The sequence below is a fragment of the Ochotona curzoniae genome, unplaced genomic scaffold, assembly GCF_017591425.1.
Source record: "Ochotona curzoniae isolate NIBS_2020 unplaced genomic scaffold, NIBS_Ocur_1.0 scaffold_3835, whole genome shotgun sequence".
NCBI classification, from domain to species: Eukaryota; Metazoa; Chordata; class Mammalia; order Lagomorpha; family Ochotonidae; genus Ochotona; species Ochotona curzoniae.
This window is the reverse complement of record NW_024467114.1, coordinates 8858226-8875166: the sequence shown is the minus strand read 5'-3', so window position 1 is coordinate 8875166 and position 16941 is coordinate 8858226. Positions and strand designations below refer to the sequence as shown.

General features: G+C 41.6%; 1 protein-coding gene across 2 annotated transcripts in view; it reads right to left on the bottom strand.

Annotated features, from left to right (window-relative positions):
* The window catches only part of ANKIB1 (ankyrin repeat and IBR domain containing 1), a 97577-nt gene that overhangs the window by 59071 nt on the left and 21565 nt on the right, over positions 1-16941 (bottom strand). For both annotated transcript variants that reach the window (XR_005882075.1, XM_040964833.1), the window contains exons 2-3: positions 7565-7854; positions 2530-2830 (exon numbers count right to left, since the gene is read on the bottom strand). Coding sequence is in view for 1 of the 2 variants with exons in the window: in XM_040964833.1 (XP_040820767.1) it covers positions 2530-2830; positions 7565-7752 (489 nt within the window). In the remaining variant the exon portion in view is untranslated. The remainder of the gene's footprint in view (positions 1-2529; positions 2831-7564; positions 7855-16941) is intronic.

The following is a 16941-nucleotide window of genomic DNA, read 5'->3' as shown; positions in this document are numbered from 1 at the left end:
TGGAAACTTCAGGGGTGAACCAGCAGATGGAATATCTTTCTCTTTGTCTCTCCTTCTCTCTGTAAATCTGCCTCTTCAATAAAAATATCTTCAAAAACCTTGATTTTAAATCATTTAAAAGGCAGAGTGTGCTGGTTTACTCCCCAAATGCCTACATGAGGCAGGGCTGGGCCAGGCTGACTCCAGGAGCCTGGAACACCACAGGAGTCATCAGTTGCTGCCCCTTAGGATGCACCCACTGGAGGTAAGTCACCACATGGAGTAGCTGCGAATCTAGCCAGCACTGAAAATGGTACATGGGCACCTTGCATGGGTTTTAATCCACTATACAACAAAAATCACAACATTAACAACTTATACATTAAAAATAAAAACCTTTGCTTCCTCAAATATTTCCATAATGCTTGGATTTATGACAAGCTAAGGTTTACAGGTCAAGTGCAGATTGCTGCCTGTTTATGAATTAGAGGTGCTTTCCTTTTGGTTTATCCTAAACAAAGGTTTATCAATGTAAGCATTTTCAATTTTGAAATAACTGAAGATTACTCTTCTTTGCATTACTTCTATTTCCTAAATAATTTTGAATAACTAATACTTGTGAAATTGCAGATTTTATTACTTACAGAAACTGTAAAAAATATACCAAATGAGGATTCAACATAAATCTGTTGATATTAGCATACCCATATGGTAAAAAAAATAAATAAATAAAACATCTGGCTAGAAAAACATGGAGTTTAATCTGTCTATGGGAAGTATGAATTTGATGCAATAAAATCCAAAGAAGAAAAAAACAAGAGTCCAAGATAGGCTCAGGTATCAAGACTGGTCAAAGGAGCTGGCATTGTAGCACTGTGAGTTAGCCTGCAATGCTAGCATCTCATGTGAGTGCCAGTCTGTGTCCTTGCTGCTCTCCTTCTGATCAGTTACCTGCTAATGGCCTAGGAAAAGTAACAGAAGATGACCCATATGTCAAGACCCCTGCCATCCATGTGGGAGACTCGGATGCAGCTCTGGTTGCAATGGCCATTTGGGGAGTGAAGCAGCAGACAGGAAATCTGTCTGTCCTCTCTTACTCTGAGTTTCAAGCTATATAAACCTTAAAATAAATCTTAAAGAAAGACTAGGGCCTGGCATGGTAGCTTAGCAGCTAAAGTCCTCACCAAGCATGTGCCAGGATCCCATATGGGCACTGGTTCTAACCCTGTGTACTCCACTTCCCATCCAGCTTCCTGATTGTGGCCTGGGAAAGCAGTCAAGGATGACCCAAAGCCTTGGGACCCTGCACCCACGTGGGAGACCTGGAAGAAGTTCCTGGCTCCTGGCTTTGGATCGGCACAACACTGGCTGTTGTGCTCACTTGGGGAGTGAACCATCGGATGGAATATCTTCCTTGCTGTCTCTCCTCCTCTCTGTATACATCTTTTCAATAAAAATAAATAAATCTTAAAAAAAAATTCTAGGTATAGGGATAATGGTAGCATAATTAATGGAAACAAGGAGTCAGGGGGCTAACAGGCAGAGAGGGCTGGAAATGCTGCAACTTAGACAGCTGGGGGCCTAGATGAGGAAGTTAGCCCGGCAGCAGAGCTGGGTGTCAGAGATTTTACACGCAGCCAAGGTCCCTGCACACCTCAAGGGTCCCAGCAAAATCACAGGGGTAGTAATTTTATGTTTTGTGGAAAAAAAATCATTACAAGGAAAAAAGGAAGTTTTAAAACAGGCAATGTATCACAGGAACCTACCTGTTTAAATGATTAAATGTACATACGAAACTGTCAAATGATGACTTCATCAACTTTATCCTTATAGAAACATACACAGAATAAAACATGGGAAAAAGTGATCTCTTTAACCTTAAATGTTAGACACTGAAAATAGAATATATCTTCAATCACAGACTAGTAGAATATTAGTGCTAAGAGAAGTTTTGGAGGTCACTTTGAGGTTATCTATGCCGCCATCCCAGAGTGGACTTTCAGAAGGTCTAGGGGATGGTTACAGTGAAGGCCAAGGCCAGAAGCCGTGTTCTTTCCACAACATTATGATCTCTAACCTTTGCACTGTGCATTGTACCAATGAGCTCCATGAAAATTACATGGAATTATACAGATGTTGTTTTTTTTAATCACAGACATTATTATAGTCAGATTAACAATGATGTACAAATGTATGATCAGAAAAATAGTATTCAAATTACTAAGCAAAGTCTAAGTTGCGTGACACCACTTGAATATCACAAACTAATACTCTAAGAGGTGTAGTTTACTTGTGTATGATGGGAGAGTATTTCACAAAATTTGTGGAAAAATGAGCCCATTCCATTCCAAAGGCTAACTGGCTGTGAGAGTTCTCGCCCCTGTAATAATAAAATAAATGATCTGAAAGTGGCCCTGGTTTTTTTTTTCACAATGACAAAAAGGACAAAAATTATTAATTAAAATACTATAAAGACAAGTGAAACAAATGCCAATGACTCCGTATTACTGAGACACACACTGCACAATGCGGAGTCCCCAGAAGCCTTACCTCAACACAGGCTTTCATCCCTGAGGCCGCGGCGTAGTGCAGGGGCGTGTTTTTCTTGTTATCCACAGCATCAATAGCCGCTCTCTCATATTCTCCCTGGTCCAGTTTTGCTCCTTTCCATCTTAAGATCATCTGCAGACAATCCGCTCTTCTGCAGTCATCTTCCGCGGGGCGTGCTAAGCGAGGATGAAGGGCTCCTTCAGATATCATAATTTGAGGTCCCATACACAACAAATGCATAGATGTTTCATTGTGCACATTCCGCTTATTTGGATTTCCATCTCTACCAAAAAGAAAAGTCCTAAAATGGAAAGGAAGCATGAAAACCACTTTTTTCCTACCTGGAAATATGCAGAAGGTAACAAATTCAAAAGACAAGCTCTATTTCTCAGTTGACAAACCAGTTTCTACAGAGGAGTTTGGGTCACAAGAAGTGGGATGACTAAGTATCACAGCTGAAAAAAAACAAAAAATCTCCACTCTAGAGTAACAGTACCAAAAAAAGAGAAAGGAATATTTTATAGTAGTTGCTAATGAACAGGAAGGGAAAAGAGGTGAAATGAAGGAAAAGGAGAAAAAAGAAAACAAGAAGAAAAGGAGTAGGAAAACAGGAAGGAAGGGCAAGTAAGGGTAATTCAGATGACTACGTCAGCTCCACACTTCCGAGGGGACAGTGAGCATTCCGCTTCTTATCAACATGTACTACCAGCTTTCAGTGAGTCGGTTTCTGTGAGTTGTGTAAAAGCCACCGGGTAAGCCATGAAGTTGTGTAAGAACCCACACAGCAAGCAGTGGCAGGAGCTTCATCTGGTTCCTCTGGCTACAGAAACCCAAGCCCTTGAGTTATCCTCTGCTGCTTTCCTAGGTACATTAGTAGGATGCTGGATTGGAAGTGGAGTAGTGGAGACATGAATTGGCAAGTACATGGAATATTGGCACTGTCAAGTGGCAGTGTAACCTGCTATGCTATAATATTGGCCCTTCCATTTTTGGAACAATTATTCTATTCCTCAGTCAGGACTATATAATCACACCTCAGTTTCATTAAAACCTACTCTTATGGAATTGGTTGAGCACTCACTGCTCACTGCTGATTAAGTTGGGCATCTTGTATTGGAAAAAAAAAAAGGCCCTGTCCTTACAGTGTCGGCTTCCATGGGCAGCTTTTACTACATTCTTTTGACAGAACTTAACTCCTGAAATGCAAGAGTGAAAAAATGAAAATCAACAGAGACTCTATCTTAACTCATCCTTAAGGTCCACAGACCTTAATATTACTATGTTTTTACTAAAGACAAACTTTAATGATATCAAATAGAGGCTCCTTTTATTTCTAAAGAAGCAAAGGAAGCTGTTCTGCGGGATGCAAATGAAGAATTATATACTCAAATCATAACACAGTGGGTTGAACCTTCATGTCTTTTTGCTACATGATTATCACTGTGGATTTGGTCTCCCAGAAGCGCGTGGTATGAAGCCATATATAGTTTGGGTTCAGACAGAGGCAGAGGTCAAGCACATGGTGAACGTTAAGCTTTTTATACCGTTTTGCCTGTCTAGAAGAGGAAAATGACACTGCTAGTGCGGGTAACATGAGCTAAAGGAAAGGCACTACAAAGCAAGGTTTCATTCTAAACAGGCACTTTATGTTAATTCAGCCAGGAAAGCAGTGCATCGTGATCTGGCCATCCAGAGTCCTGCTACCAGGCTGGCTCAGTCCCAGTGGCTGCGGTCATTTACGGAATAAATAAATGGATGAAAGACTATCTCTTTGTCACCCTGACTTTAAATAAATAAACATAGAAATCTTTTTTAAAAAGATTCATCTATTTTTATTGGAAAGTCAGATATACAAAGAGGAGAGACAAACAGAAGATCTTCTTTCCAATGATTCACTCCTCAAGCGGCCACAATTACTACAGCTGAGCCAATCCAAGGCCAGGTGCCAGGAGCCTCTTCCGGCTCCCCCATGTGGATGCAGGGTCCCAAGGCCTTGGGCCACCCTCAACTGCTTTCCCAGGCCACAAGCAGGGAGCTGGATGGGAAGCAGGGCCACTAGGGTTAGAACTAGTGTCCATACAGGATCCCAGACTTTAACTGCTAGGCTACTGTGCCAGGCCCAGAAATCTTTTTTTTTTTTTTAAAGGAAGTCTTCCCACTTGAAATGCATGGATAAAACTTAAGGACCATTATTAAGTGAAATGAACCGGACAGATACACAATTTTTGCATTATCTTACTTACATGTACAATCTGTAACAACTGAACTCTTAGAAACCGAATAGAATGTGGGTTCCAAGAATCAAGGGATGGGATGGATAAGGTGGAGAGATGTTGGACAAAGCGTACAAATATTCAGTTAGAAGATTGAGGCAGTTCTGAAAATACATATAGTATAGTGATTTCAGATGATCATGAGCTGTATGCTTACAAGTTTTGTTAGTAGTTCATCCAAAATATTTTTGCCATACACACACACACAACGGTTAAATTATGTGAGGTGATGGACAGGTTAATTACCCTGATTGTGGTAATCAATGTACATATAAATCAAAATGAACAAATACATCAAAATATCACATGGCACATCTTAAAAACCAATATAATCTTTTAGTCAGCTATACCCAATAAAGCAGTAGAAAGAATGATCTGTGATTCTCTATGAACAATCTAAATAAATGTCAAACAGAATACACAGATTAAAAATTAGGAGTATTTATAATTGGGGAAGGAGAGCAATAAAGTAATTTCTGATTCTAATTTACTATGTTAAAGGCTTAATAAAGAAATAATGAGCCACTGCTTTCCAAACAATTAAGAAAGATTAAAGCTTTCAAGCTTTAAAAAATATTTTTCTCTAATTTAAATTTTTTTTTTTTTAAACTGGAAAGCAGATATACAGAGAGGAAGAGAGACAGAAAGATCTTTTGTCCATTGATTCACTCCCTAAGTGGCTGCAATGGCTGGAGCTGAGCCAATCCAAAACCAGGAACCAGGAGCTCTTCCGTGTCTCCCACGTGGGTGCAGGGTCCCAAGGCTTTGGATAAACATCCTAACTGCTTTCCCAGACCACAGGCAGGGAGCTGGATGGGAAGAGGGGCTCCTGGGATTAGAACCGGCACCCATATGAGATTCTGGTGTGTGCAAGGTGAGGACTGTGGCCGCTAGGCTATTGTGCCAAGCCCAGCTTTAGACAAATAAAAATAAAATTTCAATGCAAAAATGAGATAACAAAAATATCTACAAAAGTTGGGAGACTGGCATGGTGGTGTATCAGGCTAATCCTTTGACTTCAGTGTTGGCAACCCATACACGTACCAGATCATGTCCTGGCTGCTCCATTCTGATCCAGCTCCATGCTTATGACCTGGGAAAGCAGCAGAAGATGGCTCTAGTCCTTGGGCCCCTGCACCCACGTGGGAGATCCAGAGGAGGTTTCTGCCTCCTGGCTTCCATTCAGCTCAGCTCCAACTGTTGTGGCCATTTGGGGTGTGAACCAACAGATGGAAGCTCTCTCTTTCTCCCTCTCTCTCTCTGCCTGTCTGTCCTTCTCTTTGTATATGTGCTTTTGCAATAAAATTAAATCTTAAAAAATCTACAGATTTCAAATATTTTTGATAAAGTCACAGGGATAGATAACCTAAATTATTTTTCTCATACACACATCCCAAGTATGAAGATATTTCTTATGTAATCATATTACAAAACTTTCATTTATTCTGTGTAGGATACTATTCTAGGCAGTGAGTGTTACGGCACACCGGGTTAAACTGCTGCTGGAGTGCCTGCATTCCATCAGAGTGCCAGGTGAGTTCAGGCTCCTTCTCCTCGCATGTTCCAGGAAAGCAGGAAAGAGACGCAACACCCTAGACCCTGCTCTCCACGTGGCAGCCGTACATGGAGTTGCTGCCTCCTGGCTTTGAGCTGACCCAGTCCACGAAAAGATCCTTCTCTTGATATCTCAGAGAAACAAATAAATAAATATAAATATATTACATTAGGTGCCAGCTATGCCCAGAAGGTACTTAAAAAACAAAATTGCAGGTAGACAGAGAAAAGAGATCCAAACTGTAAATACAATGAGGTAGTGTACAGCAGACAAGTGAAGCAAAGAAATGATCTAAGTCAAAAAATCCTGAGGTTCCTATGAATTATGACAGTCTAAGAAGACAGCGGTGGCATGCACAGAAAGATTAAAAAGGGAAGGAGGTCAGTGCTGGCCTTGAAAGCAGCATGGACATGGCCAGCGGTCGCCACAGCTTGTTTTGTGGATACCTAACAGAGCAGCTTAACTAGAACAATTTGTGAACTGAAGAACTGGAAACAAGGCTGAAAGAAAAGGTTTTTTTGTGTCAAGTTCTAAAGAGCTCTGAATCCTGTCTAAGAATTACATTACATTTCTTAAGCAACAAAGTTTGTCTTTCTACTACATCAGATCTGCATAACTACATAATCAATTTTGAGAGGAGTTACCTTGTTTTGGAAATACCCTTGTGCTAGCCTTCAATTCTTTCATTTTATAAGCTAGTAAACATCAAGTGTAGCTTCTATGCACCTAGGTAAGAATTTTCAAATAACTCTATTTGCTTTGTCACTAATAGGTTTTTATGAAGAGATACTTGTAAATGTTTCTTAATATTTTCAATTTTAAATGTGTTGACTTTAAAAAAGTCTTTTCAAGTACCAAGACCCATTAAAAGAAAGGAAACTTAAATCTGCTTCAGACTAGACAGGGCAAACACACCTACTGACCCCACTGAGGTATTTTATCTCAGAACCCAGAGCCTTGCTCCTGGCTCTCACTTTGGATCGGCTGTTGTGGCTGCTTGGAGAGTGAATCAATGCATGAAAGATCTTCCTCTCTGTATATCTGACTTTCAATATAAATAAATAAATAAAATAAAAACACATATTAAAAAATAGGCGAATGCAGTTTTAGAAAATTTAACTCAGGACGATAAACCGTGCACTTACAAAGACCACAGTTCACTTCTGCCTCTCACCAGTGTGCTCAGTCGCTCTGCAGTAATACTCACCCTAATATCCTGTTCATTCCGTGTCTAGCAGCATAGTGGAGTGGAGTATTGTGCTGGTAGGGCTCCCCATAAGATGTATTTGGATCAAGGGATTCTTTCAGCTGAGGGTTGTTTTCATATATTTGGCAGGCCAGATTTTCATCACCATTGATGAGCGCTTTACGGAACTTGGTGGTTGTATTTCCCATGGTTGGTTTGTTTGTTTTTTTTTTTTTCCTGATAGGCAGTGGCACTTAAATTGTTCCTCCTTCAGCTACTTCTTGAATGCTTCTGTGACATGGTTTCACATTCTGATAGAGAAAAGTTATTCATATTAGTTTGTAAAACACAAACTAAAACAACATTATATCCTAAAGAAACAACATCACAATGAAGAACACTAATAAAGTCTGGGAAGCACACAGAAGCGGGTAAGTTACATTGAACTTTGCAGAGTTCTTCTTAGCCACAGATACAAGCAAAAAACCCTGGAGAAATTTTTAGTATTGTCCAAATTAACTTCTTGTTAAACTGTAACATTTTTCTCATGATGCAACCAACGGCTAAGCTGTCAAGGACTGTACTTTGGACTACAAGACTTATCTACACATTTATAAACTTTTCTGCTTTTCTCTTTAATTGGGCAGGAAATGAGCCTCAGTTTTATGGTTGCATACACTTAGCAAACTAATAACATTGATTACAAACATGATAAGACTACTAGTTCTACCAGAAAGAATTCAAACAAGGCTGAAAACATGAAATACTTAAGAATTCTTTAGAAGGAGACTACAACAATCATGCGGGCCTTTGGTACTGAAGCAAGCGAGATGGACCAGGGAGGCCACAGAAACAGCGAACGCGGGCCTGAAGCCCTTGCATTTGCCTACACTCTTAGTTAACTTTAAGTACATATTCACCCTCAAAAAGCCTCAAATTCCCATCTGGACAGCAAGGAAGATGATCTTTTCTATAAGGAGAGTAAAAGTTTATAGAATATCTGGCATATGCACAAACAATTGTCATTGTCTCTAGAAGTCATCATTCTGGTGCCCACAAGTCAGAAGCCAGAGTGGGAAAATGAACACTGTTGCCTGGCATCTAGACTGGCACCTTCACCTCCAGGCTGAATGCCTCACCTGTGTATTCTTATCTATAGCCACAAGTAAAGGAAATCACATGAACTCTGGGGTCCCTCCTGAGGAAATGAAAACTTGCGGTTGCTTTGGCGTTATCTTCCCTGATAGAATACTGCTCAAATTATAAACAACTCTTGAGTTCTGAATTAGATTAACTGGTAACACAATTTCTTTGGTTTACACGTCAGCACTACTTTACTAAAAGGCTCTATAAGAAAATGTAATTTGTATCCAACCTACAAAGAAATATCTAAGAATGTAATGTTACAGTTATTTAAAGTAACAAGATATTTTAAAAAATCAATAATACTCCAAATGTGCATTACGTACCGCCTTTCCTAATGTTAAAAAGTATAATCACACCGAGAAGCCTTTTTGTGGCCTTCAGTTATTTTTAAAGTCTATTTCTCTTTAAAGATTTGATCAATAAGGTTTGAAACTCACCAGGAAATGCATAATTTAAAGCAGTAATGGCTCTATTCCCCTTAGATTCATCTGATAAGTCTTGCTTGCCTAAGAATTTGCCAGCTGTGTCCCTACATGGTTTTCAAAGCTGCAGCTCCTGGAGCCTAAAGTAACTCTTCTGTGTTTGCTTCAACCAAAAGTCCTTAGGGGACACCTGTCCATGTAACATACATATGCAATATTTATTTTGCTTTTTTTTTTTTTTTAAAGATTTATTTTTATTATTTTTTCATTGGAAAGGCGGATATACAGAGAGGAGAGACAGAGAGGAAGATCTTCCGTCCGATGATTCACTCCCCAAGTGAGCGCAACGGCCGATGCTATGCCGATCCGAAGCCAGGAGCCTCTTCCGGGTCTCCCACGCGGTGCAGGGTCCCAAAGCTTTGGGCCGTCCTCGACTGCTTTCCCAGGCCACAGGCAGGGAGCTGGAAGGGAAGGGGGGCTGCCGGGACTAGAACCGGCGCCCATATGGGATCCCGGGCGTGCAAGGCGAGGACCTTTAACCACTTGCGCCACCGCGCCGGGCCCTGCTTTTTTTTTTTAAAAAAGATTTACTTATATTACAAAGTCGGGTATACAGAGGAGAGACAGAGAGGAAGATCCTCCGTCCGATGATTCACTCCCCAAGTGAGCGCAATGGCCCGTGCTGTGCCGATTTGGAGCCAGGAGCCAGGAACTTCCTGCAGGTCTCTCACAAGGTACACCCAAGGTGAGGACTTTAGCTGCTAGGCTATATGTCAGGCCCCAGAACCCTTAGTCTTAATTCCATTACAATCATGGATTTTAAAATATATATTTATTTATTTATTTTTATTGTAAACACAGAGAAGGAGATACAGGAAGATCTACCCACAGGTTTACTCAACTGGATGCAAGGGTCAGAGCTGAGCCAACCTGAAGTTAGGAGAAAGAAGTTTCTTCCGGGTCTCCCACTTGGGTACAGAGTCCCATGTGGGATGGCTTTGGGCCATCCTCGACTGCTTTCAGGCTACAGGCACGGAGCTGGAAGGGAAATGGAGCAGCTGGGACATGAATTTGCACCCATATGGGATCCAGGTGCATGCAAGGCAAGTACTTTAGCCACTAGGCTATTATGCTGGGCCCACAATCATGCATTTTTAAAATTTAAGCTATATGATGTTATAAACAAAGAAAAATTTGCTTGCATAAACTAGAGAGAAAGTTTAAATGTCACAAATATCCAATGAGAATGTCATGTAAGTATTGATTTTTAAATGTGAGTTATAATACATAAAGTTGCAGGAATACAAAGGACTATGTTTAAATTGTCCAAGCCTATCTATGTAAATTTAACACTAAAAGGTTTTGAACACTCATGGCTTGTGGCTAAGTCAATACTCTGCTTTTCTTATTAGACTGTGGGGAATCTACTTTGTGGTTCTTGTTCAAGTCTAATGTTCTAGGAAGTGCTAGGTTGCATTCCTGAAGCCGCATGAACTTGCAGCACCTTTACGCAAGGAGTGTTGAGTGCAGGTGTCAGTAGCCTGTCTGTGTCAGGGGCCAGGCAGGCCAAAGGGCCTTGTGAACTGGACAAGGGCACTTGACGAAACTCATGGAAAATACATAGCATGAAAAAGCTATGCATGGATTTAAATTTTTTTTTTTTGCACACAATATACTTCTGTTTAATTCTACTTTTACATAAACTTTCTGAAGCACCCACGGGTGATACTTCACTCTGTTACTGTAGCTAGAAAGCCACAGACCACATCTGACAGATCAAACATGGCTGAGTGTCAATACAACACCATTTACAAAAGCAAACAGGGGCACTGGCCCATCGGCTGGCGTTTGCCAACCCTTGGTTTGGTAGAAGCACAGCACAACACAGCTAGAAGTGCACATCCACTTCCTCCTTATACTCCAGATCGGGTGAGCTTTCTGCACCTTCACTCATTCTTCTGTAAATGGGGGAGAGCTATCTACTGCTCAGGATTATCATGATTACACAGGAAATGCACGTACTACATTGCTCAGCACATAGTAGGTACTCAATTTTTCCTCTTCCAGCCTCCTCCCTTTTCCTTCCCTTCATCTGCTTGTTTTATATCAACAATGTTTTACAACTGCTAGTCTAGACTTTACCATTTATTAGGCCCTGGCCTTTTGCAAATTAAAAATCAGTTTTTTTCAACTGAATTTTAACAAAGATTAATTCTGTTTTCAGTATTTTTTTTAGGTAACTGCCAGCATTAACAAAGCTCTCTGCTAAGTAACTGTACTTAACAATAGTAAATGAAAAAAACGATAGAATTGCAAAGTACAAAGCAAAGAATAGAAGACTGATCTCACACTGGGAGCATATGCAATACACACACACTTATGGCAGTGAGCAAAGGTCTGAAATATAGCTAAAAATAAAACTAGTTTGAGATGCTTGGGATTCAGCTTGCCAAACTGCATATTAAATTGAAGTCTAAAGTGGCTCTGCTCTTGGTGACTTCTTGGAAGTTCATAGAATACCCATAGTTAAAATAGAAAAGCTTCTGAGAATCACAGAATTTCGTGACAATTACCTGAAGGCAGAAAAATCTTTTTTTTTTTTTTAAAGATTTATTTTTATTATTTTTTCATTGGAAAGGCAGATATACAGAGAGGAGAGACAGAGAGGAAGATCTTCCGTCCGATGATTCACTCCCCAAGTGAGCGCAACGGGCCGACACTATGCCAGGAGCCTCTTCCGGGTCTCCCACGCGGGTGCAGGTTCCCAAAGCCCTGGGCCGTCCTCCGCTGCTTTCCCAGGCCACAGGCAGGGAGCTGGAAGGGAAGCGGGGCTGCCGGGATTAGAACCGGCGCCCCTTATGGGATCCCAGGCGGCAAGGTGAGGACCTTTAACCACTTGCGCCACCGCGCCGGGCCCAGAAAAATCTTTTAACAAAGAAAGCAACTTCTCTATAGTATGCATTCCAGAATTAAAATCCACTTCTCTGCTGATTCTGGTGTCTTAATAAGGCAGCATTAAAAATAAAATGACTGCAAGACAAAGACGTCTTATTATCATGATGGCAATAAAGTTCAGTTGTGGCTTAGCAGCCTGCGGTTTCTCTGCAAGCAGGAAAAGGAGGTATGTTAGACACTTCAACACACCCTGGCTCCTGCGGCCTATCCTTCAGAACTAAAAGCTTTCACAGTGTAGAAGCGGACATGGCAGTCAGAACAGGAACAAATGAGGAGAGCTGCAAGCAGCAGCAGCTGACTGCTTCTTTCTGCCAAACGGGCAAAGGAGCACTGGGAATAGCTGCCCCAGGCCTCTAAGTGGCAAACGGCACAAAGTTGTGACACTAGCCCTGTACAGGACACCGCATTGGCTTTTTTTTCCCCTGTTAAAACGTAATTGCCCATAATGATCACAGCTCTCCACTAAACTACATTTTCAGATAGCTGAATTTTTTCAGCTTTCATATATTTGATTTTTCAACTACTCAAAATGTTATACATTATATCATAACTTGCTCTTCACAGCTATTATGCAAACTTCATATTGAAAATTTCTTAGAGGGACTGAAAAGTAAACATTTCAGACCCTAAAGCTCTACACCGTTGTCAGCTAAGAGCTGATTTCCCACAACTCTGCCATCTTTGGTAATAATTTCTGAATGACATGTAATCCTGATTTCAAAATGGTTAAGTAACAATGTTGAACTGGAAGTTTTTCTCTTAGAACTAGGATTCCAAATTCTCAGAGTTGATAGCAATGGAGACATTGATAAAAATTATTTATGCTCCACAAGATAAACCCTTAGCATCAAACAAGACTCTCTAAACTTATATCATGTGTTTAATTTTTAAAAAGATAAAAATTATATACTGGAAGTTCAGAAATTTGCAGCCAAATACTGCTATAAAAAATAACCATTCATTTTTACTACATTAAAGCAATATTAAACAGCTGAACATTTTTAAAGGGATTCTTTCCTTTTTTAAAAGATTTATTGGGCCCTGCGCAGTGGCGCAGTGGTTAAGGTCTTTGCTTGCACGCCCAGGATCCCATATGGGCGCCGGTTCTATCCCGGCAGCCCCGCTTCCCTTCCAGCTCCCTGCCTGTGGCCCGGGAGAGCAGTAGAGGACGGCCCAAGGCCTTGGGACCCTGCACCCATATGGGAGACCCAGAAGAGGCTCCTGGCTTCGGATCGGCATGGCATCGGCCGTTGCGCTCACTTGGGGAGTGAATCATCGGATGGAAGATCTTCCTCTCTGTCTCTCCTCTCTGTATATCCGCCTTTCCAATAATAATAAAAATAAATCTTTAAAAAAAAAGATTTATTTATTTTATTTACAAAGAAAGGACAGAGAGAAATACTATCCACCTGGGGCTCATTCCCTAAATGGCCACAGCAGTCAGAACTGAGCTGACCGGAAGCCAAGCACTGGGAACTTCTGCCAGGTCTCATGGCGCAGGGTCCCAAGTCTTCGGGCCATTCTCCATCACTTTTCCCAGGCCATAAGCAGGAAGCTGAATGGGGACTGGAACAGCTGGGTTATGAACTGGTGCCCATATGGGATGCCTGCGCTTGGAGGTGGAGGATTAGCCAATTGAATGATCACACCAGTCCAAACAACCACAATTTTAAAAGTAAATAGTAATTGGAAATTTTATATTCACACAGCTATACTTCAGGGAATTGAATGTCTCCCAAACATCTTCCAATAATTCTGTAGATACAAAATTCAGGGGGAGATTACAGAATCTTATTAAAAGGGAACAATTCTTTTTCTGAAACTAATTACAAAGAACAAATGGAAAACTGTTTAGATTATCTTTTTCGGAAAAGACTGCATTCTGCCTGCCAGTGACTCTTTCTGGCTTTCTCTCCACTGTAAAGCACTCCTCTAAAACTGGGATTGCTACATGGAAAAATCTCCAAGAGCTCGCACTTTATTTACTGCCCTGACTAATCTAATTTAACTTACCAAGTTAAACTGTCTATTCATTACTATACGTTCTGCCTCCTTTTTCTGAACATGCTGGGTTGGAAGCAGTATTCACAGCGCAGCCTTGAGACGCTGTCTTCTGAAGGCCCATGCAATGCAAACAGACCATGTGTGGTTGCTAGTTCAGCGTGTGGTTGTCTGGGGCATTCCCAGCATCTCCTCACTCACAGGAGTGAGCCAGTGTGTTCACATGATTTGCATCAACAATGTGGCACATGTTTCGTAACACCTGCTTTTTGGGAAGGTGAACATGTGGCCAGCCTTCAACAGAAATCTCAGGGACTGGTTTCTACAGAGACAGTATTTCTCGCACATTGTCACAATTCAATGCTGGAAGAATTATGCAAATCTTGGGTGACCCCAAAAGGAGATGGTTTTTGGAGGCTTGTGCCTGGTTTCTTCTAGGTCTGGCTCCATGCGTCTTTCCCCTTTTTGCTAACTTTGCTTCAGCTCTTTAATGGTGATGGCCTTAGCCTCATCCTGTGAGTCCTCTAAGAGAATCCCTGAGCTGGGGAGGTCATGAGGCTCCCCCACCAACACCACTGTTGTCCAAAGTGAGATTCACCAGAGCACAGAGAAAAGATATGGCCAAAGAGCTGTCCGGAAGAAGAAGGTCCACTGGGGTGGAGGATGACGAACCTCTGCGATGGAGAGGCTATGTAACCCCCAGAATGAACCCACCGAGCTGCTTTCTGTTGCCAGCCAGTTTCCCATGAAACTCAAGGGTGATAGTGCCACTGCAGGAGGGCTAGCCTGCTGGTTCAGCCCTTGGCTTTGGCCACACAGGCCGCAGGCAGGGGATGGGGGCTGGAGGCACACATGCTTGGTCATGTCTTTGGTTTTATCCTTTCCAGCAAGTCGGAAGGTAAAATGGTCAAACAGTCCCAAAGCTCTGGGTGAGCCAAAAATGTGAGAGGGAAAAAGATTAAACTGACTGCTGGAGTTAAAGATTTAGAGTAGTTTTGAAAGAAAAAAGGAACAAGGTATCTTGCAACAGCTTCTTTAGCTTGGTTGCTGTCCGACCAACCCCAGTCCCGTACATTCCAGCCAGTGTAAACGCCGAGCTCCCCCTATTCCCACAAAGGTAATGTGGACTTACAATGTGACATTTACTACTAGAGAGTTAGATAAACTACAGGAAAGAGAAGAAAGGGTATTTCTTAATGAAATTTTCTTCATTTTGTAGCTACTGAAACTGAATGTATGCAACAGACATTAAATATCATATACTTAGAATTCCATAAAAGCTACAGGGATCATGCCAATCAGGAAAAACTTAAGAGAAAAACAAGTGGTAATGGCACAAAACTTTTTTGCTTACTCCCACTGGCTTTTGCAGATGAGCAAAGTGAAATTTAAACACTTTGAATCTTAGAAACAGTAAGCCTTGGTAACTGGTCATTTTGTCTGTTGGTGCGTCTGCAAAAATGGAGACAACATAGGAAGTGAGGCAATGAGCAGATACAGATACACTCTTGGAATTGTAAACCAGCTTTTAGTTACTAACGAGCTCTTAGGAAATCATATGTCTGCCTTTTACAGGCTGACTCTTCACCCTGATGTGCACATTTTTTAGTGAGTCAATCTCAACTCTAAAACTGACAAGATGATGAGAGCTTCAGAAAGCCTTACTTGTCACTTTGGCTTGTCTGGCCTGGCAAAGAACTGGCTCTGCTGATATAAAAACTAGCTGCTAGCTTTCTTGGAATTTGCAGATCCTAAGCTAAAATGTAACATTGCCTGATACATGCCATTACAGCCGCAGCACCAGAACACCAAGTAGGCATATGGGCTCAGTGAGCACAACGTATGCTCTGGGACTGCTACAGTTTCAGGACATCCCTCTGCTGGACCTAAACAATGAAAAACATGAAACAATGCCAGCTGGACTGGGTGCGTCACATGCAAAAGCCCACAGAAAAAGGCTTATTCTCTGATGGGACAATTCAAAAGCAGGCTGCTGACTAATCATATTTCGGATGCAGTGGCTAACTGCATTCCTAACTGGGGACTCCTGCCAAAATCTGGAAGGGGGGAGGAACTCCATCACAAGGGGTTTGAGCCCTTCACCGACTCCTAACAGTCTCCTTACATATGGCTCCCTACTGCTGTGCGCAGGCTTCCAGGTTGGGATCAGTGGACCAGCAGCCTGCCTCCACCCTCCAGAGTATACATACTGGTTATCAAACGCAGCATGCCTCACAAAGGGATTCCTCCCCACCTACAAAGCAGCTTACTAAATACCTGGCAGGAATAAAGGGAGGCGGTGAGAATTACATAAATCCATTAAGAAAATCTTTTTGTTTTTAATTATTTACTTATTCTATTGGAAAGGCAGATTTACAGAGATAAGGTGAGACAGAGACAAAGATCTTCATCCACTGGTTCACTACCCAAGTAGTCGCAATGGCTGGAGCTGAGTCCTGAGCCAATCTGAAGCCAGGAGCTTCTTTTGGGTCTCCCACGCGGGTGCAGAGCCATAAGACTTTGGGACATCCTCAACGGCTTTCTCAGGCCATGGGCCGGAAGCTGAATGGAAAGCTGAACAGCTGGGATACGAACCAGCTCCTGTATGGGATCCCAGCACTAGCAAAGTGACGAGTTACCCTTGAGTCACAGTGTTGGCCCTAGGAAAATGTTAAAAATTCAACAGCGCCCCTGATGAATTCCCAAAAGTACTGTACTATGTCTTACTGGTCCAATTGTATAAAAATATTTTCTACAAAAACAGTTTTGTGATTCTTGCACTTAATCTTTCTAGGTTACAAGTCTGGTGACAACAGCAGATAATTGAAAAGATATTTACTTAAATTATTTTCTAAACAGCACACCCTATTTTCT